Source organism: Saimiri boliviensis, chromosome 11 (assembly GCF_048565385.1).
Source record: "Saimiri boliviensis isolate mSaiBol1 chromosome 11, mSaiBol1.pri, whole genome shotgun sequence".
In the NCBI taxonomy this organism is placed as follows: domain Eukaryota; kingdom Metazoa; phylum Chordata; class Mammalia; order Primates; family Cebidae; genus Saimiri; species Saimiri boliviensis.
In genome coordinates, this window is record NC_133459.1 from 5,176,318 (window position 1) to 5,202,069 (window position 25,752).

The window sequence follows — 25,752 nt, forward strand, 5'->3', positions numbered from 1 at the left end:
CAAAGGAGGCCACAGCCTCACAGCGGGGTCAGGGGCTGAGGATGGACTGCAGACCAGCCCAGGTGACGGGGAGGCAGGACGCCATCCTGCCAAGGGCCGATGGGCCGGGGCAAGGTGGGTGGGTTTATAAGCAAATGGGGAGGGGTGGCGACAGATGAGGGAGGAAAGAGCAGGCAGCAGAGCCAGCCCTGACGAGGTGGGGTGGCAGCCTGGGGGGCTTTGCCACAGAAGAGGCGGTGGGGCTGGAGGCAGGAGCAGTCCTCCAGCAGAAGGGGAGTGTGCCTTGTAAGCCCCAGGCAGGAGAGGGGCCTGGTGACATGCACTGCCTGAGGGTGGGTCACAGGCACTGTGTTAGTGTCGTGCTGGGCCTAGCCACCATTCACATGCCTTCCTTTCAGCCTGGCTGAGTCTTCCTCATCCTTCCCATCCAGGTTCACCATCCGCTCCCCTATGCAGCCCACTCAGCCTGGGAGACGCCAGGACCCAACTCCAGCAAACAGCTGTCCTGGAGTTGGCAGGGGAGGGTACCTCTGGGCCTGTCAGCTCACACACCACGCCTGGTACTGCCACCACGGGGCCTGGTGAGGCATGGGCTCCACCACTCCAGGAAGGGGCAGGGCTGGGAGAGGGGCTTGTAGGGGTCTCAGCCTCAACTGGGAGGATTGGGTTTTTAATGCAATGTGTGTTTGCTGCAAAGGAATTCGGTGCACGCTCCTCTCTGGCAGGCTGAGCAGCAAATGCTCTCAGATCTGTGTGGGGAGCAGACACCACGAGGGCAGGGGCCTCCAGAACCTCTGGAATCAGGGCTCAGCCTCGCAGGGCTGCGGTGCCTGCCTGCCAGTCACTTCCACCAGAGCACCACGCTCCCAAGAGGCCTGCGGGCACCATCCCCCCTCGCTACCCGGAGGGGCAGGAAGCTCCTCTGGCTCTGCTTTTCTCTTGCTCCCCTCAGTGACAGACACAAGAGCTGGTTCAAAGAGGAATCAGGACCAGCCCAAAGGCTGCAGAGCCCCTGGGGTTGGCCACAATGGGGAGCCTCTGTTCTTAGGACAGACAGGGAAGCTGCCTCTCTGGGCCACGTGAACCCTGCCAATGGCTGTGACCCTACAGAGTCCATACCAGACAGAAAACTACCAGCTCTCAAATGTGGCAGGGCTCATGGGACACGGACACCTGGGGGCAGCAGCCCCTGTGAGCAAGCGTGTATAGCTTAGCACACACCCACCCCACCTGCGCTGCCTAAGGAGGAGAAAGGCGAGGGGAGCTGGGACCCCAGCCTGAGAGCCCACCAGCCAGGCTCAGTCTGTAGCAGGTAGGACCCTCGGGCCAGGGCTGCCTGGAGGGAGCCCACCCCTCCCTCCCGCTTCCCAGCAGGCCCTTCAGCAGTGGCTGGGGGACCCGGTGCATGGTCCTCATCTCCCTCCAGTGTTCAAACACAATGCCAGGGAACCCCAAGGCACCACACTCAGAGGTGACCTGGACGCCCCAGGCAGGATCCATGCTAAGGTGCTTGTAAAGGGGCCTCTCTTGTCCCGTCTGCCCAGCCCCACCCCACGGGCCCTGGGAGTAGAGCCCAAAGGCCTCCCCGCCTGTTATGAGACGTTCCTTCTCGAGGCCTCAACGGATCAGCCCCGTGGCCCGAGGTCACTGGTCTGGGCAATGGCCAGGCCCGGCTCCACTCTGACCCCCACTGACAGGACTATAGGATTCAGGCAGGCACAGATTCCCCCTGGAGGCCCAAGCACAGGGACCCTAGGGCCGCCTGGCAGGGACGTGCACTCACCACAAGCTGGGGCACGGGCAGCGACCTGCCCTCCTGGCTCAGCGACACGTAGGTGAAGAAGGCACTGGCAGCCCGGTAGCGCTTCTGAGAGCTGTCCACAACAGGGTCGGCGTCCACCAAGACCTCGATCTCCATGGACTTATTGCTCGTGAAGGTCATTCGTCCCGAGATGGTGATGACGAAGCCTGTGGAGGAGGGAGGGCAGGGGTCAGGGTGGCCTTCACTCCACAGCCGGGCAGGGGGCATTGGCGTTTCTGAGACCAGCACACAGACACTTGGTTAGGGGAAGCAGTGGCTTGGCTGACTACTAGATGTTCAAATAACAGAATTATTAGAATGTGTCGTTAGTAGCCCATGAACTTTTATCTTTCTCCCCGCACCTGCCCCAAGACGGAGTCTCACAGTATCACCAAGGCTGGAGTGCAACGACACAATCTTGGCTCACTGCAACTTCTGCCTCCTGGGTTCAAGTGATTCTCCTGCCTCAAGCCTCCCGAGTAGCTGCGATTACAGGAACATGACACCATGCCCAGCTTTTTTTTTTTTTTTATTTGTGGTAGAGACGGGATTTTAACATGTTGGCCAGGCTGGTCTTGAACTCCTGACCTTATGATCTGCCCACCTCAACCTTCCAAAGTGTTAAGATGACAGCCGTGAGCCACTGCGCCTGGCCGAATGTTTTTCTAGTGAGCGGATTTATCTGTGTAGAAACTCAGCACTGAAGGATCTTGGTGGCCATGAGTTCCAGTCCCGCCCTCGGGGGTGGGAATGGCAGCACCCGCCAAAAGGCAGAGCCACTGTGCCCCACCAGGGAGGCCGCAGCCTGCCTTCTAGGAGCTCTGGGTGTCACCTGGCTCTGTCCTTCCTCAGGTCAAGGTGAAACGTGCAACCTGCCCTGTCCACTCCCTGTCCTTGCTGGTGCCCCTCAGAGCCACAGCTGCCCCCTACACTGCTCCAAGCACCAAGACAGAGCCTTGCATCACCTTCCACAGCCACTCCCGCCCCCAGAGGCTCCAGTGACACAGGGCAACGGCCCATGCCCCTTGGTGGGATTGAATCATATGTGACTGCATGCTAGGCCTCCCTTCTGGCCCTACTGGTCTTGCCCACGGGACCAGAGCTTCCTTTTCTGGGCTGCTGGACATCATACCCCTCGGCTAGAGTCCCCACGCTCAAAGCACCAGCCCCATTTCCCTGTGAATCATGACAAAGTCCAAAGTCACCTGTTCCCATACATTGTCCTCATGTCTCTCTCCCCATCAACCCTAACCAACCTCTCCATATGCCCCACGCCCCCCGGGGCACAACAGTCCATCCTGGCAGAAGCTTCCTGACCCAGAGCTGCTCTTCTGCCCGACCACCCTCCCCAGCATGGGCTCTATCCTCTCTCCTGCCTCGACATAATCTCTTAATCTCAGGGAGCTCAGCTCTTCCCTCTACGCAGGCATGAGAGAACCTGCCTGGGGGATAGCTACGGGCTGATCTGGGACTCAGAAGACATGTCGCCATGTCACCATCGATGATGTCATTGGCCACCAGGCTGCAGAAACCCCAGGGGCTTCCGGGGCAAGTGGTGCCCTGTGGTCAGAACGTCCTCCCCAGTGGCCCAGTGTGGCGTCATTCCGGGCCAGGCTCAAGGAAATCCCTGCCGGAATCTGGCCGCTGGGACTTGATCCCCAGGAACCAGAGCTGGCTTCGGGGACCTTTTAATGCAGCCTCTGGAACTCCCCAGTGTCCTAGCTCTACTGAGACAGGCCTCACGAGGCAGGCTGAGACACCTAGAGCGAGAAAGCAGCCAGGTGGTGGCGGCTGGGGAGTGGTTAGCAGGCCAGAGGCAACAGTGGTTAGGAAGTATCAGAACGACCCATGTCACATTCAACTTCATACTTACAGGCAGCGCTTCATGCCAGTGCCGGGAGAGAAGGAAGGAGCCGTGTGGTCAGCGCCAGCAGGCGTTACGTGAGCTGCAAGGTACAGAGTCCCATGCAAAGTGCCCCCCGTCACAAGACATACCCTGGGAGGACAGCAGGCCATGGGCCAGGCCCTTCTAGCTAAGGAGCTAGAAGGTTCAGCGGGTCAGCCCTGAGGGTCTCCCAGCATCTCTGCCTCCTTCCCCATTTGCCCAGCCATGCTCCTCACTGACAACCATGTATAACTCTTAGGGGTCACAGGCCAAAAGCAGGAACGAGCCCTTCCCATGAGCGGAATCCAATAGGAGCTTCCCTGCGGCCACAGGGTCACATATGAGGGGTCAGCCATGAGCACGCTGCCTAGAGGTGGGCAGCTTCCCGGGGTCTTTGAACACTAGCTTTTAGTTTTGAGGAGCAACAGAAAACGTGTTTTTGTTTGTTTCTGAGATGGAGTCTTGCTCCACTGCCCAGGCTGGAGTGCAGTGGCGTGATCACAGCTCACTGCAACCTCTGTCTCCCAGGTTCAAGCAACTGTCATGCCTGTCACTTAACTAGCTGGGATTACAGGCGTACGCCACTACCCTTGGCTTATTTTTGTGTCTTTTGTAGAGATGAGATTTTGCCTTGTTGACCAGGCTGGTCTAGAACTCTTGGCCTCAAGTGATCCATCTGCCTTGGCCTCCCAAAGTGCTGGGATTATAATCAGGCGTGAGCCGCATCACCCTGCCTCCAAAAACGTGCTCTTGTTGCCCGCAAAGGCCCCTCTTGGCCACCACCCAACATGGCCACATCCTGGCCGCTCGTGGCTTTACTATGTTAGAAATCTGAAGCAACTCCTAACATCAATCAACAATGATTTTAAACAACTAAATAGGTTGATTATAAAAGCATAGATGTAACAATAAAGAGAAGAGAACGCTGTCTGGGAGAGCCTCTTGTGGTCCATAACACAATTAACACTTCGTAAACGTCAGGACAATTTTCAATTACAACCAAAATCTGAGACTTTTCACCCTTCAGAGAGCAACATCATTATTCTAAACAAGACAAGGGCTATAACATTGGCTGGCAGGAAACAGTAAAACACTTTAAAGCTGGAAACTTAGTTGGACATAGTGGCACTTGCCTGTGGTCGCAGCTACTCGGGAGGCTGAGGCGGGAGCATGGCTTGATCCCAGGAGGTGGAGGTTGCAGTGAGCTGAGATTGCATCACTGCACTCCAGCCTGGGTGACAGAGCAAGACCCTGACTCAGAAAAAAAGAAAAAAAGAACTGGAGGCCTGATGTGGTCACAGGCTGGGACTTATTTTGAAACCTAGGGTTGACAGACGAATCACAAGTTCCAGTCACCTAGAGAGAGCCCAGAGTTTCCAGGGGCTCTGGCTTAGGCTGTCCTGCCTCACAGACGCCGGGATCAGAAGGCACATCCCACACGACACCAAGGTCTCACAGGCAGCCTCTGGGAAGGGACTGTCCCAGGGCATCTCGTGGGGACCAGCTCCCACTCCAAGAGCTCTGTTCCTGCTCCAGCCCTTCCTGAAGAATTCTGGCTACAGACCTGTCGAGGTGGCTCATGCCTGTAAACCCAGCACTCTGGGAGGTGGAGGCAGGCTCATCACTTGAGGTCAGGATTTGAAACTGGTCTGACCAACACGGTGAAACCCCGTCTGTGCTAAAAATACAAAATCAGCTGGGCGTGGTGGTGCACACCTGTAATCCCAGCTACTTGGGAAGCTGAGGCAGGAGAATCGCTTGAACCTAGGAGGCAGAGGTTGCACTGAGCTGAGGTTGTGTCATTGCACTCCAGCCTGGGCAACAAAAGCAAAACTCCATCTTGGAAAAAAAAAAAAAAAGAATTCCAGCTATAGGCACTTTGTCAACGCCAGGATGGCTGTTGAGGCACACATCAAATCCTTCTCTCTGCCTCCTCCAGGTCACATGGAGGCCCCCCTGCAGCACCGAAGCCTCCCTGGGGACACAGGTCCATCCACGTGGGGTTGGGGTGATGAGCGACTGGCCTCAGCCTCTGTAAGAGCTCCTATTAGCCTGCTCCCTGCTTTCCACACCCCACCAGAGTGGCCTTCTGTGAGCTCCGTGAAGCTCCTGGCCCCCGTGGCCTCCCCCTAGAAAAGCCCTCCTTCCACCCTGACCTGGTTCATCCTCTGTACCTCAGCTCAAGCATCCCTTCTCCAGGGAGCTGCCCAGGACGGCTCAGCCCCCTCCCCTGCACCCCCTCTAGAACAGTCCTCCACTCCTGCAGAGCCAACGACCCTGTTCGCACTGCCACACTTGTTGGCTTGTCTATTTCACAGATAACGACCCTGTTGACTAGCTGGACCCCTGTAGGGGCCCATGAGTGCTGGGATATGGGTCATACAGGGACGCCAGGTCACCACAGACTCAAGCTGGACAGAACCTCATTAAAGCCCCAGGCCCACATCCGCCAGGAGCAGATGCTCAGCAGCTCCAGGTCAGGAGTGCCCGGGAGTGTGGCCGACAGTCCCTTCTGATCCCTGCTGGCCAGCACTTCCTTCCAGTCTTAACTTCAGTGCCTTTCCTGCGAGCAGCCTGTCCCGGAGCCCTGCACCTGTCCACCTCCCCGCCTCCCTGCAAGAGGGTGGAGCGCCTGGGGGCAGTCACGTGCTGGGCACACAGCTGTCACCTGCGCACAGGGCAGCCCAGACTGGCTCCGCCCTTGCTGCCAATTCCTCCACGGTGCTGACATGTCCTGTCATTCCTCCTACTGGGTCAGAGCCTGGACCATCCAGGCTGCTGGCCAAATCGTGACCGTACCCACGTGTCCCTCCACCAAACGTGGAGGTGGGTGAGGCTGGTCATGCATCAGAGAGCTGAAGATACTGTGTCCAGGTGGCTCTCAGGAGCACTGGACTTGATACGAAAGCCAGAGGCAGGGCCTGACAAGCACTCCCTGCAAACCTGGCTGGGTCACATGGAGGTAGGGACGATCCAGGGCCTCCCAGCGATGAGGGGAGCTCAGGCCTCCTTCCCTTGAGGTCTGGCTTGATTCAGCCCTCCCCCAAGGCACGAGAAGGGCAGGAAGCGGGGTCCACTCTTGCCTTGCCTGCCAGCGGTGTCGGTGCATATCCTGTGGTGAACCTGGCATTAGGCAAAGTTGGGACATTGTGGGGTCCATCCAAGGAAGGGAAGAGAACCCCAAATCTACTTCCATGCACCTGTCTCAGAAACCACCAAAGCAAACACAACCCCACGCAGTGCCAGGCTCTGCCAAGATGAGGCAGCCAAGACTCAGAGGGCTCCATGGAAACAAAAAGATCCCCTGGTCCTGACAATCAGCCCACGAGCCGAGGCGCTGCCTTGGGATGACCCTACCACGTAATGCATCCAAGTGTGCCTGCAGTCGAAGTGGCCGGTTTATTTAAAAGATGGGTGGGACCAGCTTGAGGAGAAAAATGGATTAACCAAGAAGAGCATCTCCCTCTGAGCAGGGCATCAGCGCCCACCTAGCACAGGTGTGGGTGCTTGCTTAGTTCTGGGGAAGGCGGCCAGCAGGGAAGCACCTGGTCCTCTGGGAGCCTCTCTAGCAGAAACAGCAGCCAGGGCCCTGATGAAGCCAGACGCTCATGACAAAGCGTCTCACCAGAAAAGGCAGGACTCTTCAAGCACCTGGAGTAAATACCTGTCAAGGCCACAGTCTCCAGAGGCTATGCAGTCGCACGGGAGGAGCCCTGAGGTCCACAGCCTTGGAGTCAGAGGAGCCTGGGCTTAAATTCAGGCTTGGCCACTGAGCAGGGGCAGGCCAGGAGACTGCATTGTGCCTCAGTTTCCTCATCTGCAAATGCTTTCCATATACACCCAGCTTCAGAGAAGCAGGGGAGCAGGAGACCCAGCCACGACCCCCTCACAGTGGCTCTCCATCAGGGGATCCACAGGCCTCCTGAGCATTTTGGGGTAACTTCCTCCACATTTTTTTTTTGAGATGAAGTTTTGCTCTTTGTTGCCCAGGCTGGAGTGCAGTGGCATGATCGTGGCTCATTGTAACCTCCGCCTCCTGCGTTCAAGCGATTCTCCCATCTCAGCCTCCCAAGTAGCTGGGATTACAGGTGCCCACCACCACGCCCAGCTAATTTTTGTATTTTTAATAGAGACAGGGTTTAACCATGTTGGTCAGGGTGATCTCAAACTCCTGACCTCAGGTGATCTGCCTGCCTTGGCCTCCCAAAGTGCTGGGATTAAAGGCGTGTGCCACTGTGCCTGGCCACTTCCTCCACATTTTTAAAGGAGACACAGTCAATCCATGTGGTTCCATCCTTGCTCTGTAGCCACACTGATGTCAACTGCCCACATTCACTATTTCACATGACATAGGACCAGGACAATAATTTGGGGTGGGGCCTGAGTTTGCCCCAGAGGCTCTGTTGGAGAGGCTTGCAGGAGATAAAAGAAATCATACAAGGTAATAAAAAGTGAATTTTTTTTTTTTTCTGAGACAGAGTCTCACCCTGTGACCCAGGCTGGAGTCTGCCACCTCCGCCTCTCAGGTTCAAGCAATTCTCCTGCCTCAGCCTCCCAAATAGCTGGGACTACAGATGTGAGCCACCACACCCGACTAATCTTTGTATTTTTAGTAGAGACCGGGTTTCACTATGTTGGCTAGGCTGGTCTCAAACTCCTGACCTCATAATCTGCCCGCCCTGGCCTCCCAAAGTGCTGGAATTACAGGTGAGAAGCAACATTTAAACAAATCACTCCCTACGGTTTGCTTTTTCTCAGGAGACACGTTTACACTAGGCAAGAAGCCACTTCCAGTGCTGTACAACTGAGTACGATGAGCATCTGTAAGGGAGTTTCTATGTTTTCAGGTTTTGAAGCCTTAAAACAAAACCCTTCCCATGCTCCCTGAGCTCTAGGAGGTGAGCGGTTGTAGCAGCTCCGACACTGAGGTCTGGCTGTGTGTTCTGTGCTGACCCTGCAGGCACCCCCCCAAACATGAGCATGGTCTAAGAGGCGGGGCTCGGCTGTGCTCACAGGACCCCAATCCATAGGGTCCCTCCAGCCCCTAGTTACAGTACAAACCCTCCGAGAGGCTGAGGGAGCAGGAAGCCTCACTGCCTGCACTCCTTTCTCCCAAACCTCCCAGGGGCCCAGTGTCTGTGGCTGAAGGGGCCTGGGACAGGGCGACGGGGCATTTTCTCTCCTGCTGCCTTGAAACCACCCAGGGCTTAGGAGGCCCTTCTCCCCCTCCAGGGCCCCTGCCTGTCCACAGGGCTTGGCGGAAGGGGAAGCAGAGCGCACAGGTGGCTGAGCCCTACCTGGCTGCCTCTATGTCAGATGGGACTAATTAGCCACTAAGGTAGACAGAACAACGCCCTCAAAGATGTCCCCCTCCTAATTTGAACCTGTGAACATGTGACCTTATATAGCATGTCTGTCTTAGCCTCTGAATTCAGCAGCAAGAAGGGCCCCCGGGCTGAGGCCGATGAGAGGGACACTACCTGGCAGTGTCTTCCTTGGGGCCTGAGCCTGCTAACTGTGAGAGCCCTTAATGACGCATTTCAGGCAGACTGAGAGCCCGGAGTTCCTGCACATGGGCCCAGGGAGCAGTCACAATCACCCCGCAGTTCAGGGCAGGCCTCAAAGATGGCTGGAGCCACACGTGATCAGTGAGGGTCGAGCTTCGTTAGTCACACTCCAGGCTGGTCTCCAACTCCTAACGACGGAGGCCAGGTGGTGCTCAGGCCAGGCCGTTGGGGACACCAAAGCATGGGCGCAGAGCTCTGGTCCCAGAGACCAACTGCTGGGTCTGCCCTCCCAGCCCCACTTGGAACCAACTCCGTGGCCGTGAACAGCTTCCTTGACCCCTCGGAACTGCAGCTTCCAAATGGGAAAAACAGAGACAGAGATCGTCCCTGTCTCACTGGGCTGTGTGCGAAGTAAACGGTATGCAGCACTTAGTACAACGCCTGGCATCAAGTGTATTAGGTAGAGTTAAATATATCGGTGCCTGTAGTGGGCTGAATTGTGAATTACAGCCGCTTTCTGTTTTTAAGTAATTGTTGAGCCTGCCTGGAGTGGCGCAGCCCGTGAGCGCTGGCAGGTGCCCCAGCCTGACTCCCCCGACAGACGGGCGTCTCTCCAGGGGCGGCAGCAGCCAGATTTCAGCAGTATGCCAGGGATTTGGAAAAGAAAACAAAATAATAAAAAAAATAGCTGTTAGCAAGACTGAGAGGTTGCCAAGTGTTTCAAAGTTTAGGAACAGCTCAGCATTTACACTCCAAAAAGAGCTGTGGCCGTTAACGTTCGTAAGAAAAGCCTGGAAACAGTGAACAGACTTCGTATTTCTTACGTAGCACACCCCAAGGCCTTTTCTAGAAGATTCCTCATTTTTCACCCTAATAGTGGAGATTGTTTCTCCCCAAGAAAACATCAACTTCAGATTTTCTTACCAAGTACTTCCAAAACCATTACGCTGAAGGTAACAAAGTAACTTGTTCACACCGGTTAGCTCTGGGCATTTTAATGTCTCAACTGAAGAAAAATAATCCACAGAGCAAGTGACCCTGCAGCTCCCATCGGGGGATCCTCTGCTTGCCTGGGGTCGGGGGGCTCTCCCGCTCTGTGGGTGCCAGCGGGCTCCATATGCCTTCCCCTGTGCCAGTCCCCTGGGTGCAGGCTCTGGCCTGTGGTGGCCCTTGGCTCCCTGGCACCGACTCCGTTGCTGGACTGGGGAACTCCACGCGCCTTTGCTGGGTGAGCAGTGGCACGAGGCAGGAGGCCTCAGCGCTACTTCCCATTTTCCCAAGAGATCCATGGATGAAGCGCTCCTTCCTTCGCTCCAACTGCCTGGTAAGAGTTTCACTTGGCACACACGTGCTAAGGGCTCTGTAAGTGCTTGGTTGTGCTAGTTGGTGCACAGGTGGAAGGGGACAGCTATGACAAGTGGCAGCCTGTCCTGGCTGACCTGAAGTGCCAGATGGAGTGGCTCAAGCTGAATGTGGTGTGTGGCATGTCACAGGCAGCCACGGAGGCTGTGAGCAGAAGAACATCAGATCCCTGGCACCAAAAGGCTGTGACAGTGAAGGTGATGCTGGGCTGGGCTGGGCCGGGCTGGGCTGGGCTGGTGAGGGGCGAGGCTAACAGAGGTGGCCCTCCGGGGTCTAGGCAAGCACGGAGCATCCTGAAAGAGTCTGATTTGTGACGTAAATGCCAAACTTGCAACCAACTGAGCGGGGCCCGTGGCAGGGTGGCAGTGGCCTCTGTGGCAGCTGGTGAGGCCTCTCCAAGCCATGGAAGGTGCCCCAAGTTTGTAAGTTCCTCCTAGGCACATGCCAAACTGTTATCTCCTGACCCCCTGAGCCAATGTCTGGATGACACAAAGCTGCCCGTGTAACTTCCTGAGAGACACCCTACCCGAGCAAGAGGGCAGGCCACAGCTACGGGGCCTGGCACTTGGCTGGTATCACACAAAAGATCACTCTCCCTAGGAGGCAGTTTTACGATAGGCTGGAGGAGAGAAAGCAAAGCACTTCCTGCCTGAAAAAGCCACTTCCCACTGGTTTTTTTTGTTGCTGGTTTTTTTTTTTTTTTTTTTTTTTTTTTGAGACGGAGTCTTACTCTGTCGTTCAGGCTGGAGTATAGTGGCACGATCTCGGCCCACTGCAGCATCTGCCTCCTAGGCACAAGTGATTCTCCTATCTCAGCCTCCGAAGTAGCTGGGATTACAGATGTGTGCCACCATGCCTAGCTAATTTTTGTATTTTTAGTAGAGACGGGATCTCACCATGTTAGCCAGGCTGGTCTCAAACTCCTGACCTCAGGTCATCCGACTGCCTCAGCCGCCCGAAGTGTTGGAATTACACGCCTGTAATTCGTGAGCAACCACGCCCAGCCTGTTTTTGTTTTTTAAATTGAGACAAGGTCTCGCTCTGTCATCCACACTGAGTGCAGTGGCACAGTCACAGCTCACTGCAGCCTTCACCTCCTGGGCTCATGTGATCCTCCCTCCTCAGTCTCCCGAGTAGCCCAGATAATTTTTAAATCTTTTGTTGAGATGGGGTCTGACCATGTTGCCCAGTCTGCTCTCAAACTCGAGGGCTCAAGTGATCCTCCCGCCTCAGCCTCCCAAAGTATTGGAATTACAAGCATGAGCACCTGTGACCAACCTGTTTTTTTGTTTTGTTTTTAAAGAGACAGGGGTCTCACTGTGTTGCCTAGGCTAGTCTCGAACTTCCGGACTTAAGCAATCCTCCTACCACAGCATCCTAAGCACAGCCCCAGCTTCTTTTCTAATAAAATATGCTGAAATGGGTACATCAGAAAGCTACCTTCCATCTGCTAAGACAGAATAATGTGCTCCCAAAAGATGCCCACACCCGAATCCATGGCACCTGTGACCTCATGTGGCAAAGCAGATTCTGCAGACATTGGCTAATTGACCGCCCTTGAGATGGGAAGATTATTCTGGGGTACCCGGGTGGGCCTGATATAATCACAGAGGTCCTATGAGAGGACGAAGGAGCGTCAGAACAAGAGGGGGATGGGATGATGTTAGCAGAGGCTGGAGGATGGCGGAGGCCATGAGCCGAGGAATGTAGGTAGCCTCAGAAGCTGGGAAAGGTGAGACTCAGATTCTTCCCTCAAGCCTCCTGGTGGGATGCAGCCTGCAGACCTGCCTTAGACTTCTGACCTCCAAAATTACGGGAGAGTGAGTGCGGGCTATTTTAAGCTACTGTGTATGGAAATGTTACAGCAGCCCCAGGAAACTCAGAGGCCATATGACTGGCAACGGGTCTCAATTCCTGGGCTTTTCCCCACTGTGGCAGATCAGCCTGTGGGAGGTAGGGGGTCCCCTCCCAGGGGACCAGTGGGCTCTCAGGGCTTTTCACGTGAGGGGCACGGGCTGTGAACGGCTGCCACGGCCCTGCTGTGCCCTCAGGCTCCCCCCGCCCAGATGTGCCCAGTCCACCTGGCACCAGCACCTTTTCCACAAACATACAATTTTGAAAGTAATCTTTATGCTGGTTGAATTTATACTTAAGGTTGAATGAATACGAACACAATGCCCTAACACAAAGAACTGCAACTCCTTGGTCTATGTGACTATTTCCTGTCATTACAAAACTGCTGCCTCCTGGTGCTAGCGGAGAAGACGTCACATCCATTCCCACTTCTGACACTGACCCCAGCTCCCTGCCACTCAGAGGAAAGGCCCCACCCCTTCATCATAGCCCCAAGGCCTGCTACTGTAGAGTCTCTCATTTGGCTCTACTGGGGCTGCTCTCTGTAGTCAGGGACTGGGGCCAGTCCCCTGCCCAGTTGCATGCTGCTCTTCTCAAAAGTGGGGGGTTCTTGGGGGCCTGCTGGGGTCACTCCCCCTGCATTCCTCAGATTGGCCCCTTCTCCAGGCTGATGTCAATGTCACGCTGGGTCTCACAGGACAGGTCCCACATCCATAGAGATAGAGGCAGCCTGGGGCTGGTGAATCCCAGAGGGGATTTGACCAAGTTCATGATTTTACAAAAGTGGAAGTGATGGTCGGGCGCAGTGGCTCATGCCTGTAATCCCAGCACTTTGGGATGCCGAGGTGGGCGGATCATGAGTTCAGGAGATTGAGACTATCCTGGCCAATATGGTAAAACCCCGTCTCTACTAAAATATAAAAAATTAGCTGGGTGTGGTGGCACGAGGCTGTAGTCCCAGCTACTCGGGAGGCTGAGGCAGGGGAATTGCTTGAACCTGGGAGGCAGAGGCTGCTGTGAGCCGAGATCACGTCACTGCACTCCAGCCTGGCAACAGAGCAAGACTCCGTCTCAAAAAAAAAAAAAAAAAAAAAATGTGGAAGTGAGCTAGTTTCTACATGAGTTACGGAGACAAAGCGTTTGTAGTGGGTCCCCAAACGATACATCTACTCACAGCCTCAGGACAGGGCCTTCAGGGAAGAAAAGTCTTAGCAGGTATAATTAAGCAAAAGGTCCTGAGATGAGATCGCCCTGGATTCTCCAGGTGTGTTGTGAATCCTATGACAAGTGTCCTTGTAAGAGACAGAAGAAGAAAGACACAGAGAGGAGGAGGCCTTGTGACCACAGAGACAGACTGGGGTGACACAGCCACAAGCCAAGCAACATCACAGAACAGCTGCTGCTCCCAGAAGCTGGGAGAGGCGGGGACGAATCCTCCCCTGAAGACTTCGGAGGGACCTTGGCCCTGCTGACACTTTGGTTTCAGAACTGTGGCCTCTAGAACTACGGGCGAGCAGATGTTGGTTGTTTGTAGCCCACCAGAAAGCAACACCCATTCTCTATAGCACAAAGCTCCGCCAGGTGCTGCCTGCAACCCAAGGTGAGGTTTCTGTGCCTGCCAGCGGCTCCCCGGGCTCCTGACAGGGACTCGGACAATCCACAATAATGTGTGCCCCTGCCCCAGCAGCAGGGTCTGGCCCTGGAGGCCCCCTTCATGGTATGGCTGAAGCGAGAGGCAGCCGTGGGGCGCAAGGGTGTACAGCAGACCCAGCGGAGTCCGCGAGAAAGTCACATGGGAACCGTGAGGCCGGCCCCCTGCAGTTTGTCACACACCTGCCCAGTGTCACCCAGAACCCAGAGCCAGCAGGGGCCACGCCTCCCCCCACAGCCTTGCTCTGTTTCCCTACCGAGGGGCAAGCGTGGGAGGCAGTGAGCTGATCTGAGGCACAGTGTCTGAGGGGCGAGCATCACAACCCTGCTCTGACAACCAACCCTGGCCCTGCTCGGCCAGCACAGCCCTCGCCTCCCTGGAAACAACCCAGCAGGTGTGACAATCCTCTGGAAAACAACACACGAGTGTGACAGCATCCAACAGCCCCTGGATGCGACAGCGTCCAATAGGCCCTGAAGGACGCTGGCACAGAAACAGGCCAGACTCCATGGCTGCTATTTCAGTTTGGCCCAAATTCTTCCATAAACAAAACAAGATGTCATCTAAGAAAACAAGAAGGGTCTCTCTGTTCCGGGTAAGGAGCCCAAGGTTTCACCCAGGAGGCTCTGGCCAAAGCTGAGACTAGGTGGGGGCCTGGAGGGCCCACTGCCAGGCCCTGGGTGTGGCTCAGGACAGTGGGAATCAGGCGAGCCCCACCCAGCCTGCCCCGCACCCTCATAGCATGAAGGAAGCCAATCCAAGCGAATGTCCTGCCAGAAATTCCAGCTTCTAAAAGTGAAGGTCCCCTCCTGTTTTAGAAGAAATGTACCCTTGCAGAAAGCCTGTCAAAGCAGCTCCTCGTGTGCGTTGCCCCAGAAGCCTTCTAGGCTGTTAAGCTAATTCCTGGAAAAAGCATTCGCTTCGGACTATGGTTCCTGATTTTCCCTCAAAATTAATCATTCCTATTGACGAACCACAACGCACCTCCTAACGCTCTCCCTTAAAAGTTATTTCCGGTTGTACAAGGAGTTGAGGGTGGGGACTTTGTTTTGTTTTGTTTCTGAGACACAGCCTTGCTCTGTCCACCAGGCTGGAGTGCAGTGGTGGAATCTTGGCTCATTGCAGGTTCCAGCGATTCTCCTGCCTCATCCTCCCAAGTAGCTGGGTTTACAGGAGTCTGCCACCACACCTGACTAGTTTTTGTGTTTTTAGTAGAGACGGGGTTTCACCATGTTGGCCAGGCTGGTCTCGAACTCCTGGACTCAAGTGATCCACCCACTTCGGCCTCCCAAAGTGCTGGGATTACAGGTGTGAGCCACTTCGTCCGGAAAGGTGGGGACTTTGTGGGGAAGTCCCCTTGAATGTTCCCCCTTGAATGGCTTCCTCATTTCTAACAAAGCTCTTGCCTTTTCATTCTTTGGGTGCTTCGCCGAGTTTTGTGCAGAGAACATCTGATGACTAGGCTGACATTTAGCAAACAGAGTGACCATCTTGGAAAGTCTATTCCTTTCCTGATGGTTCTCCAAGGACACTCAAGGACAACTGAGCATGGCAAGTCCTGTGGAATGCACGCACATTTCCCACTATGTACTTTGCAGCTGTATTTCACAAGGTAGCCCTAATAGTGACTTACCCAGGCAGGAGTCCTAGAAAAAATGGCATGGAATACGATGCCACAGATTCTCCTGCAGGGTCGCACACCACCGCGCACTGCACGAAGGGCTGTCGGGCACAAGCTGAAACACTTGTTTGGACCTGCTTGTTTTGGGCAGATTCTAAAATGACATTGTGGTCTACGTTTGAGGCAAACATCTATCAGTCAAGAAAAGATTCTGAGATCGGGTGTTGCGGCTTACGCCTGTAATCCCAGCACTCTGGGAAGCCAAGGCGAGTGGATCACATGAGGCTGGGAGTTCAAGACCAGCCTAGCCAACATGGTGATACCCTGTCTCTATTAAAAATACGAAAAATTAGCTGGGTACAGTGGCACATGCCTGTAATCCCAGCTACTCGGGAGGCTGAGACAGGAAAATTGCTTGAACCTGGGAGGCGGAGGTTGCAGTGAGCTGAGATTGCACCATTGCACTCCAGCCTGGGCAACAAGCATGAAACGGCTGAAAAAAAAAAAAAAAGATTGAGTGAGCCACTGTCTCTAAAAAAAATGTAAAATACAAAAATTAGCTAGTTGTGGTGGTGCATGCCTGCAGTCTCAGCTACCTGGGAGGCTGAGGTGGGAGGACTGCTTGAGCATGAGAGTTTAAGGCTGCAGTGAGCAGAAATTACACCACTGCACCTGGGGGACAGAGTGAGACCACATCACGGAAAAAAAAAAAAAGAGGGCTTCTGCAAAGTGGAGGGGTGCAATGGCACAGACCATCCTTCTCCTCACCCCAGAGCACCCAAAATCCAACATGTGTCAGCCCATCCGTCATTCCAGGGAGGGAGCCAACCCTCCACCGTTCCAATCTTGGGTGCTTCTGCCCGGTCCTGGGCTGCCCATTGCCAGGCGTGTTCTGCAGTAGCAGCTGCCAGAGGGAGCACCAGGGCTGGGCCGCCCCTGCTTGGGCTCTAGTGGGCAGGAGCCACGGTGAGGAGAGCCAAACTGGCACTTCTTCCACTCCGTCGCCTCTCAGGACAAGGGGCTGGTCTCAGCTGACAGCTCCTCCCACGAGCTGCTTTAATGAGGCGTCCTCAGAGTCATCACCAGGTCCTGATGATGCTGACACCACCCTCGGCCTTCAAGGCAGGGCTGCGGCAGGGGCTGCACGGTGCACGGCCTCATCTCAGGAGCCATGACACCGAGAGAAATCGCCATGTGTTGGGGGCACTTCACTTTACTTCTGCAGAAAGCGGTAATGTGAGACAAGCGTGGTGACCCCTGCTCATACAAACTGCAGAGGCCTGGCCTCCTGAGCTGGCACATGCACCCCAGGGACAGCAGGCACCATTTCCAGGCGGGGCCAGGTAGCTGGGATTGGATTTTTGTCATGGGCAAAAACTGCCCAACGCCAGCACTGCCCTGGGTGGCGTGGGCAGGGCTGGCCCAGGAGGGGCTCCTGCGGGCTTTTCTGTACTGATCCTTTCACTGCTTACATCATGAATCATTCATTCCTCTCCCAAAATGAAACGTGCTGCTGCGAGGTTTGGTGTCTAGGGTCATGGCAGCTGTAGGCACAGGACCTTCCCGGAGCTCCATCTGTGGAGCATTTTCAGAAGGGAGTTTAGGCAAGTCTTTAGGAGGATAACGGCCCCATCATATCTTAGTCATGGATTTTACCAGATTAAAACATCATGTCAATAAACAGCAAGGACAAGGCAAGAAACCTCAGGTTCCCGTTCCCTGGGGCAGATGGGCACACACCGAGGCCCATGTGACCCTGGGTATGAAAAGAAGTCTGGTGCAGGGACCCGAGCGGCTGAAGAGCACTGCCTCCTTCCTCTTTGCCAGAAGAGTGGTTACCTTTTCTGATCTTGTCGTGAAAATTAATGGCATCCACGGAAGCTGTGACAATGTTGGTCTTGCAGTGGCGTGCAGCCACAATCCCAGCGACCTCGTCCATGAGCTTCATGGTCACGCCTGAGGAGAAAGGGGCATTCAGTAGATGAGACATGGAGGCAGGGGGAGACCATTTCACATCCTGGAAACAAGTCACAAGTCAAGCCCTCCCCTCCCACTAGCCTCCAGCAAGGGCCGAGGCTGGCAGGGGTGCAGGGTGCTGGACCACATGCGCTCTGCTTACACACCATGTGGGGCTTCCTCAGGAGCTTTTGAAAAAAAAAAAGACCACGGCTGATATGCCAAGCCACTCCAAAACAGCCCTTTCCCTGTCCTCTATAGATATCCCATATTGCTGGAAGGTTTTGTTACAATATCAGCTGGGACAGCTGTGATCCTAAAGTCACAGAACAAGTGCTGGCAAGGATGTGGGGGAACCGGAACCCTCCTCCACTGCCAGTGGGACTGAAAGATGGTGCAGGTGCTTTGGAAACAGTTTGGAGGTTCATAAGAGGCTAAATGCAGAGAGACCATAGGACCTAGCAACTCCAATCCCAGGAATATGCCCAAAAGAAACACATGTGCAACAGAAACTTGTACAGAGATTTCACAGCAGCATGTACGCATCACAGCCAAAAAGTGAAAGCAACTCAGAGGTCCATCAATGACGAATGGAGAAACAAAATGTGGCCATTCTGTACAATGGAAACATACACGCGGCACTAGGCATGAACCTTGAAAACTATATGCAAAGCAAAAGAAGCCAGACACTAGAGACCACACTCTGTATGCTGCCATTTACAGGAAAAGCCCGGAATAGGCAAATCCCCACAGACAGAGGGTAGTTTAGTGGTTCCCTGGGGATAAGGGATTAGGGGGAAATGAGAGTCAGTGCGAATGGGTACAGGGTCTCTTTAGGAGAAGTGATGTTCTAAAACTGACGGCAATAATAGTTGCACAACTCTGAATATACAAAAAAAAAAAAAAACAACAATTTGAACACTTTATTTTTGAGACAGGGGCTCACTTTGTCACCCAGGTTAGAAAGCAGTGGTGTGATCTCAGCTCACTGCAGCCTCAACCTCCCCAGGAGGTTGAGGCTTCTACTTCAGGTGATCCTCCTACTTCAGCCTCCCAAGTAGCTGAGATGACAGGCACATATTACCACAGCTGGCTAATCTTTTGTAGATGGGGGGGTCTTGCTATATTGCCCAGGCTGGCCTTGAACTCCTGGGCTGAAGTGATCTGCCCACCTCACCTCCCAAAGTGCTGTGACTACAGGCATGCCACCGAGCCAGGCCAGCGCCCTTTAAACAGGTGAATTGTATGGCATGTGAATCATCCTTACTACAGCTGTTATATAAAACAAACAGAGACTCACTGAAAGAATCCTGTAAGGTCAAGGCAAGCCTCAGGCTGCAGATGTCTGCTTTTACTCAATCTCTCTCATTTGACAGACTACCACTGTGCACATGCTGGTCCTCGACCCCCCGTACAACACATATATTACAATTATTTCATTTTTTAACTTTTATTTTTTATTTTTTTTTTGTAGAGAAAGGTCTCACTATATTGCCCAAGCTGATCTCGAACTCCTGAGCTCAATTGATCTTCCTGCTGCAGCCTCCCAAGGTGCTGGGATTACAGGGTAAAGTAAGCCACTGCTCCTGGCTCTTATTTCACTTAACAACTTAAATCATATCTTTTGTTAGGTCGAACTAGATGAAATTGCCAATAGTCAACCACATTTGACTTATAAAAGCAGCAAAGTGATATTAACCAACTTAATAGCTACTAGAAATTTTAGAAAGTTATGTGCATTCACCCTAGGACACAGAATGATTTCTTTTTGAGACAAAGTCTCGCTCTGTCACCAAGGCTGGAGTACAGTGGCATGATCTCAGCTCACCGCAACCCCCACCTCCCAGGTTCAACCAATTCTCCTGCCTCTGTCTCCTTAGTAACTGGGATTACAGATGCATGCCACCACACCCAGGTAATTTTTGTGGTTTTAGTAGAGATGGGGTTTTGACATGTTGTTCAGGGCTGTCTCGACCTCCTGACATCAGGTGATCTGCCTACCTCAGCCTCCCAAAGTGCTGGGATTACAGGTGTGAACCACTGCACCCAGCCAAGGACACAGAATGTTCTAATAAATCCAAAGAGAGGCAGGAAACCAGACTCCATCCCACAAGTGAAAACCAGGCTTGTACAGAGTCACATTTAAGGTGGGAATCAAATGCGCATAGCATCCAGCAGGTAAAGCTGGAAAGAGCAGAATTAGTGGAGGCCCCAGTCAGAGGCCAGCCAGAGGCCCCTGCTGCTCGGCTCCTGCCTAGTGCCCCCCACGGGGACCCCATTCTTCAAGAAACACATCCACCTAACGAGAGGCACGCACCTTGTGTGCATCTGGACTCTACCAACTGGACAAAAAGATCAGCAACTGGGGAGATGTGAACACTGATTGGGTATTTGATGATATTAAGGACTCATAAGTGTATTTGGGAGGATGTGATAGAGCTATTGTGGGGGTTCAAGGTAGGAAGTTATATTTTAGATACACTATCTGGACTCGGCTTCAAAATACTGCAGCAGGAAAGAGGTGAGGCAGAACGGGCAGGTGCTGCCCATCGCTGGTGCTGGGAGACGAACACGCTGGGGCTTGGGATGTTCTATACTCTGCTTTTGTGTATATCTGCCCATTCCCCAAATAAAAAGCTAAAACACAGACATGAGTGTTACTGATTAAAGCATTATGTTTTTATTACCATGACTTTTCTCACGGGACCTGAAAGACGATCCTGCTAAATGAGGTAGGACAGGTGAGGGGAGGAAGGGCCAGGTTCACATTCACTGCACTTCCGCCTGTCCTTTCAAAGACCTGGTGCATCTGTTCGGCTCAACCTGTGCTGGGGACATCAGCATACCGTATTCCTTTTTTATTTTCTTTTTGAGATGAAGTGTCTCTCTGTTACCCACGCTGGAGTGCAGTGGTGCGATCTCGGCTCACTGCGACCTCCACCTCCCGGGTTCAAGCAATTCTCCTGCCTCAACCTCCTGAATAGCTGGGAATATAGGTGCCTGTCATCATGCCCATCTAATTTTTGTAGTTTTAGTGGAGATGGGTTTTCATCATGTTGGCCAGGCTGGTCTCAAACTCCTGACCCCAAGTAATGCAACCACCTCGGCCTCCCAGAGTGCTGAGATTACAGGCGTGAGCCACCGTGCCCAGCTGCATCACCGTTTTTGAATTAACATCCTCATTTTCAAATGAACAATGGAGGCCCTAAGTTACACAGAGATCTGATTCTAAAGAAAGAGCGCAGGTGAAACGCTGGGAAAGTAGCTGTTTGGCAGAGGAAAAATCCTAGGCACCAGATTTTCTCCCCCAGGCAAATAAGATGCTGCTCTGGGTGCCAAGCAGGGGAGGGCACCTCCGGGCTTCAGGCGGCTTGGCTCTCACAGTTCTGCAAGGTGATTTTATGTTATTATTAGAAACAGGTGCAGCCTGGCTGAGCCACCACCAGGCTCTCCTGGTCTCTCCCCCATGGCAAGGGGCCTCCATAAAGGCCCTGCATGCCCAGGCTTGGCAGGGTAGAGGACAGTCGGGCCAGGTCCCTAGCCCAGCATGGCAAGGAGGTGAAAACACAAAACAGAATAGGATCATCCATGAATCAATATCGAGGGCCTCCGTGGAGGCGGCAGCCTCGGCTTCTGAATTACCCACACCCAGCTGTGAGTGTGCCCCCACCACAGTGTGGCTCAGGATGGAGTCTGGAATGAGGCCTAGTGTGACGCCCTCCCTGCCCCATCGCCCACGCCTGAAGGGGCTTGAGCCCCTGTCCCTGTTGAGAGCATGTGAGTCCCCTCAGAGGCTCTGGCGGGAGTGGGTCCCATCACCTCTGCCACTCTGGCTGGGTGAATTTGGGCAGGCAGTTTGTCCTCCCTGGGCCATGGGCACTGGGTCTGCTAGGAAGAGGAGGTGATAGCGCCCACAGGCAAGGTGACTGAGGAGCAAACAGGACGGGCCATGTGGTCGCTCAGCAATGGCAGCTGCTACCATGGGACCCGGGGACTCAGTAGACATCTGTTGAGCTGAACACGAATTTAATTTAGGGCTTTGGGGACAGATCTGAGATTTGCTGAACAGAAAAGGAAAGAAAAATGAAACAGCTCAGAACACCAGGTAAGTGCTGGCTGAGAACCCCACTCACCTGGCTCAGGTGGGCAAAGGAGGGATCCAGAGCACAGCCAGCCTCCCCTTACCAGGCGCCAAACACAGAAGCACAGAGACCCACATGGCCATCTCCTGACTAGGTTCTAGGTCATGGCTTCAGAGAGACAGAGAGAGAGAGAGTGTGTGTGTGTGTGTGTTGGTGGCATGTGTGTGCATGTGTTTAAGGGGCTCAGTAGAGGCAGAGCTGGAGCCCACAGACTGAGTTCTTCCAGGTTGATCTGCCTCATAAAGAAGCTGACTTGTGACCACAACAGGGGGACCAGTGGCCCCGCTCACTCACACAGCCAGCACAGGTGTGCCACAGAATTCCACAGCATTTCCCGCAGACTAACTCTAAATACTGCCCCGGGCAGCCAGCAGAAGCACTGTGAGCCTCCGACGGGGGCCAGGACCAGCCGCATTTGCCATGAAATGCTGACCACTTATATTCAGAAAATGCCAATATGCCAACCTGGTGATTGACGACAGCTGAGCACAAGAATGTCAACGAGACAGGATTCTAGCAGGACCGTGTGTGCTGGGGGACCCATTGTTAACTGGAGTATGTGAGAAATTTATGACCAAATGTGCCGTCCTAAAGTGGAGATAGGTCGCCAGCCAGCAGCTAGTCAGGGTCCTCCTGGGAACAAACGAAGCAGGGACAAGCAGGAGTTTTTGAGAGAGGAACAAAGGAAGGAAGGACCACCAAAGCCCAGCGTCAGGAGCCAGGAGAACACGTGGACACAGGACCCAATGCTGCTGGGGCTGCGAGCCGGATGCCGAGGGCAGTGGCTGGTACTGCTGTGGAAGCCAGTGCCAGGCATGGCCAAGCACGTCACATGGAGGAACTTGGCTTCAAGGTCAGTGCCATGAGCCATGAACTTTGTTCACTGGGGCAGCCCCAGGGCCTGAGGCACGGCCTGCCCCCCTCCACAAACATGGATCTCACTGGACAGCACCCGATCCTGATGCGCCGCCGGCCACTCTCCACAAACACGGGATGACCAACACGGGGTCACTGGACAGCACCCGATCCTGATGCGCCGCCGGCCACTCTCCACAAACACGGGATGACCAACACGGGGTCACTGGACAGCACCCGATCCTGATGCGCCACCGGCCACTCGCCACAAACACAGGATGACCAACACGGGTTCACTGGACAGCACCCGATCCTGATGCGCCGCCGGCCACTCTCCACAAACATGGGATGACCAACACGGGGTCACTGGACGGCACCCGATCCTGATGCGCCGCCGGCCACTCTCCACAAACACGGGATGACCAACACGGGGTCACTGGACAGCACCCGATCCTGATGCGCCACCGGCCACTCTCCACAAACACGAAATCTCACTGGACAGCACCCGATTCTGACAGTTGACCAGACCCTGTCCACAAACACGGAATCTCACCAGACAGCACCAGATCCTAACGCACGGCCAGGCCCTCTCCACAAAAACATGATGACCAGCATCTGTCCTCACCGGACAGCACCCGATGAGGCAGGTGCCTCCCTGTCTCCATTCTACAAATCAGGAACCAGACACACAGAGTCGCGCTTTCAAAGTCACACCGCTAGGGGTAGGATGGGACCAGACCTGACCTTGGGGCACCAAAGGCAATGCCATGCTGCCTTGCCATCCTGTCCTGTGACATCGCGTCTGGAGTGGAATTCTTCCCAAGATAATTGCAGGAAGGAGAGTTCAAAGCCACAGACCCAGAGTGCGCAGTGCTGGCCACCAGCTGGTATCATCAACTCAGCATGGTTTAGTTGTGGGGTGAGGAGGGAAAGGAAGGGTTTGTGTTGGAATTAAAGCTCACAACCTAGAAAGTGCCTACAATTAACCCCTTGTTTGTCCATCCTGGGAAGCAGAATAGGAGAGTAACTAGAAGGAATTGTAACCAACTCCTTCAAACCGGGGTTTGCCCTGTTTATCCAAAATGCTAGCTTGTTGGTATGAGATTCCACAGGGGACCCCACGTTACTGGAAACCTTGCAGGATCCAAAGCATGGGATAGTCGATCTCAAGGGGAAGATGTGAGCAGCTGCTGAGTGCCTGGTGTGCGAATGCCCCCTTCATCACCCCCATGCTCCTGCAGGCTCCGCACAGCAGCCCCAGACCACGCTGCGTGGTGTGGCGTGACTTGGATGCCTGCACTGGGTGGGGACCTGCCTCACTGTCCCTGTGTCCCTGACCCAACACAGAGCTGGCACCTGGTACTCAGAAAATGGTTGAAACAGCAACGCTGTACCAACAACGGGAAGGGCTGAGCTTGGTGGAGGGAGCCAATGCTATTCTAGGGCCCAGGCCAGAGGGGCTGTCGTAATCCCACCATGTGTGTCTATGATCAGACTGTACCCCACACCTGGAATTTTATTCTAAGCACCAGGAACAGTGACTCACAAGCAGCAGGAAATTAGGACAGTGGGGCATCCTGACTCTGGCAGACAAGGAGGTCTCCTAAGACCTGGGCCGGCCTCAAGGACATGGCCAGGAGAGCAGGCAGGAGGGCTCTGATTTCACCTGGAAGGACCTTTGTGCACTTCAGGCCATCTGCACCTCCCAGAGACGTCATAGTAGGATCCTGGGCCAACTCAAGGCCAACTTTAGGACTCATAAGATAACCTTTCTGGGGGAAACAATTAGAACGGCCCATAAACCAAGCGTTTGGCCTTGCAACAGTGAAGGCTCCCTTTTGGTCCCTGCAGGTGTTGAGGCACAGATGGCAGAAGCAGAAACCCACTAGAGAAGAAGGACCTGGCGAGAAACCAGTGCCTCAGCCTCCAGGCACCCCAGTCTATGTTTTCTCAGATGCATTTTTTAGTGTCGATCCGGTGGACTTGAGAAAAACATAAAAAAACCCACGGTCTGTTTGTCAGCTGAACTCTGGTGGCTACTTAGAGGGGAGGAAAGTGATCTCATAAAAACCAGGATTATACTCAACCGCAAGCCCTCCGTTCCCTTGTACTGGCGAGGCACAACCCTGGGCATCTTGCTGTGAGGGCCTGGGGCTATGCCTGCTGGCTACCTGCCACCCACAGACAGCGATGAGGTCAGGTGGTCCCTGCAGAAGTGAGATAATTAAAAAGCCACGTTTTCATCCCACCGTGGCCTGCCTGTAAAGACCTATATCTATGACAACACACACAAGACACTACAATCAATGTGTTAGTTGAGAAACTAAATTTTAAGGAAAAAATACCAGGGCCGGGCACGGTGGCTCAAGCCTGTAATCCCAGCACTTTGGGAGGCCGAGGCGGGTGGATCACGAGGTCGAGAGATCGAGACCAACCATGGTCAACATGGTGAAACCCCGTCTCTACTAAAAAAAAAAAAATACAAAAAATTAGCTGGGCATGGTGGTGCGTGCCTATAATCCCAGCTACTCAGGAGGCTGAGGCAGGAGAATTGCCTGAACCCAGGAGGCAGAGGTTGCGGTGAGCCGAGATCACGCCATTGTACTCCAGCCTGGGTAACAAGAGCGAAACTCCGTCTCAAAAAAAAAAAAAAAAAAAACCAGAAAACCACAGTGCCTGCTTCACAGCTGCCTTTCCCGCCACCACTGCACACCTGGGCCCCCTGCCTTGCCAGAGGGAGCCACCCGCCTTCTGGTGCTGGAAGTCGCCGTCTCCCTTTCACTTTCTTCCACCGTATTAAAAATACCAAGCGCCGAGTTTTCTCTAAGATGCTTCTTTCCAGGTTCCTACTGAAAAGCCTCATCAATTTCCCCCACTGCAGGCACAGCGGGTGCTGCCAACGTTGGAAAATAACTCTGGCACATTACAGTCCACCGCGGGCCGTCCTCATCTCCTAAGATCTGTAATTTAAAAGATGACAACAAAATTGTAGGACTTGCTGTCCTTGGAGCTGCATTCGTTTCAAGCATGATGGGGGGAAAAGCAAGCCTTTCTTAGTCACTAATGCATGCACGCTAGATACCAAGGATATTTCAAATTGTAACATTCAACTGCTTAT

General features: G+C 54.0%; 1 protein-coding gene across 3 annotated transcripts in view; it reads right to left on the reverse strand.

The window, feature by feature from the left end:
• ACOT7 (acyl-CoA thioesterase 7) overlaps window positions 1-25,752 on the reverse strand; it is a 118,213-nt gene that overhangs the window by 14,291 nt on the left and 78,170 nt on the right. For all 3 annotated transcript variants that reach the window (XM_039474226.2, XM_003939621.2, XM_039474227.1), the window contains exons 7-8: window positions 17,521-17,637; window positions 1,784-1,968 (exon numbers count right to left, since the gene is read on the reverse strand). In XM_039474226.2, the coding sequence (XP_039330160.2) occupies window positions 1,784-1,968; window positions 17,521-17,637 (302 nt within the window). The remainder of the gene's footprint in view (window positions 1-1,783; window positions 1,969-17,520; window positions 17,638-25,752) is intronic.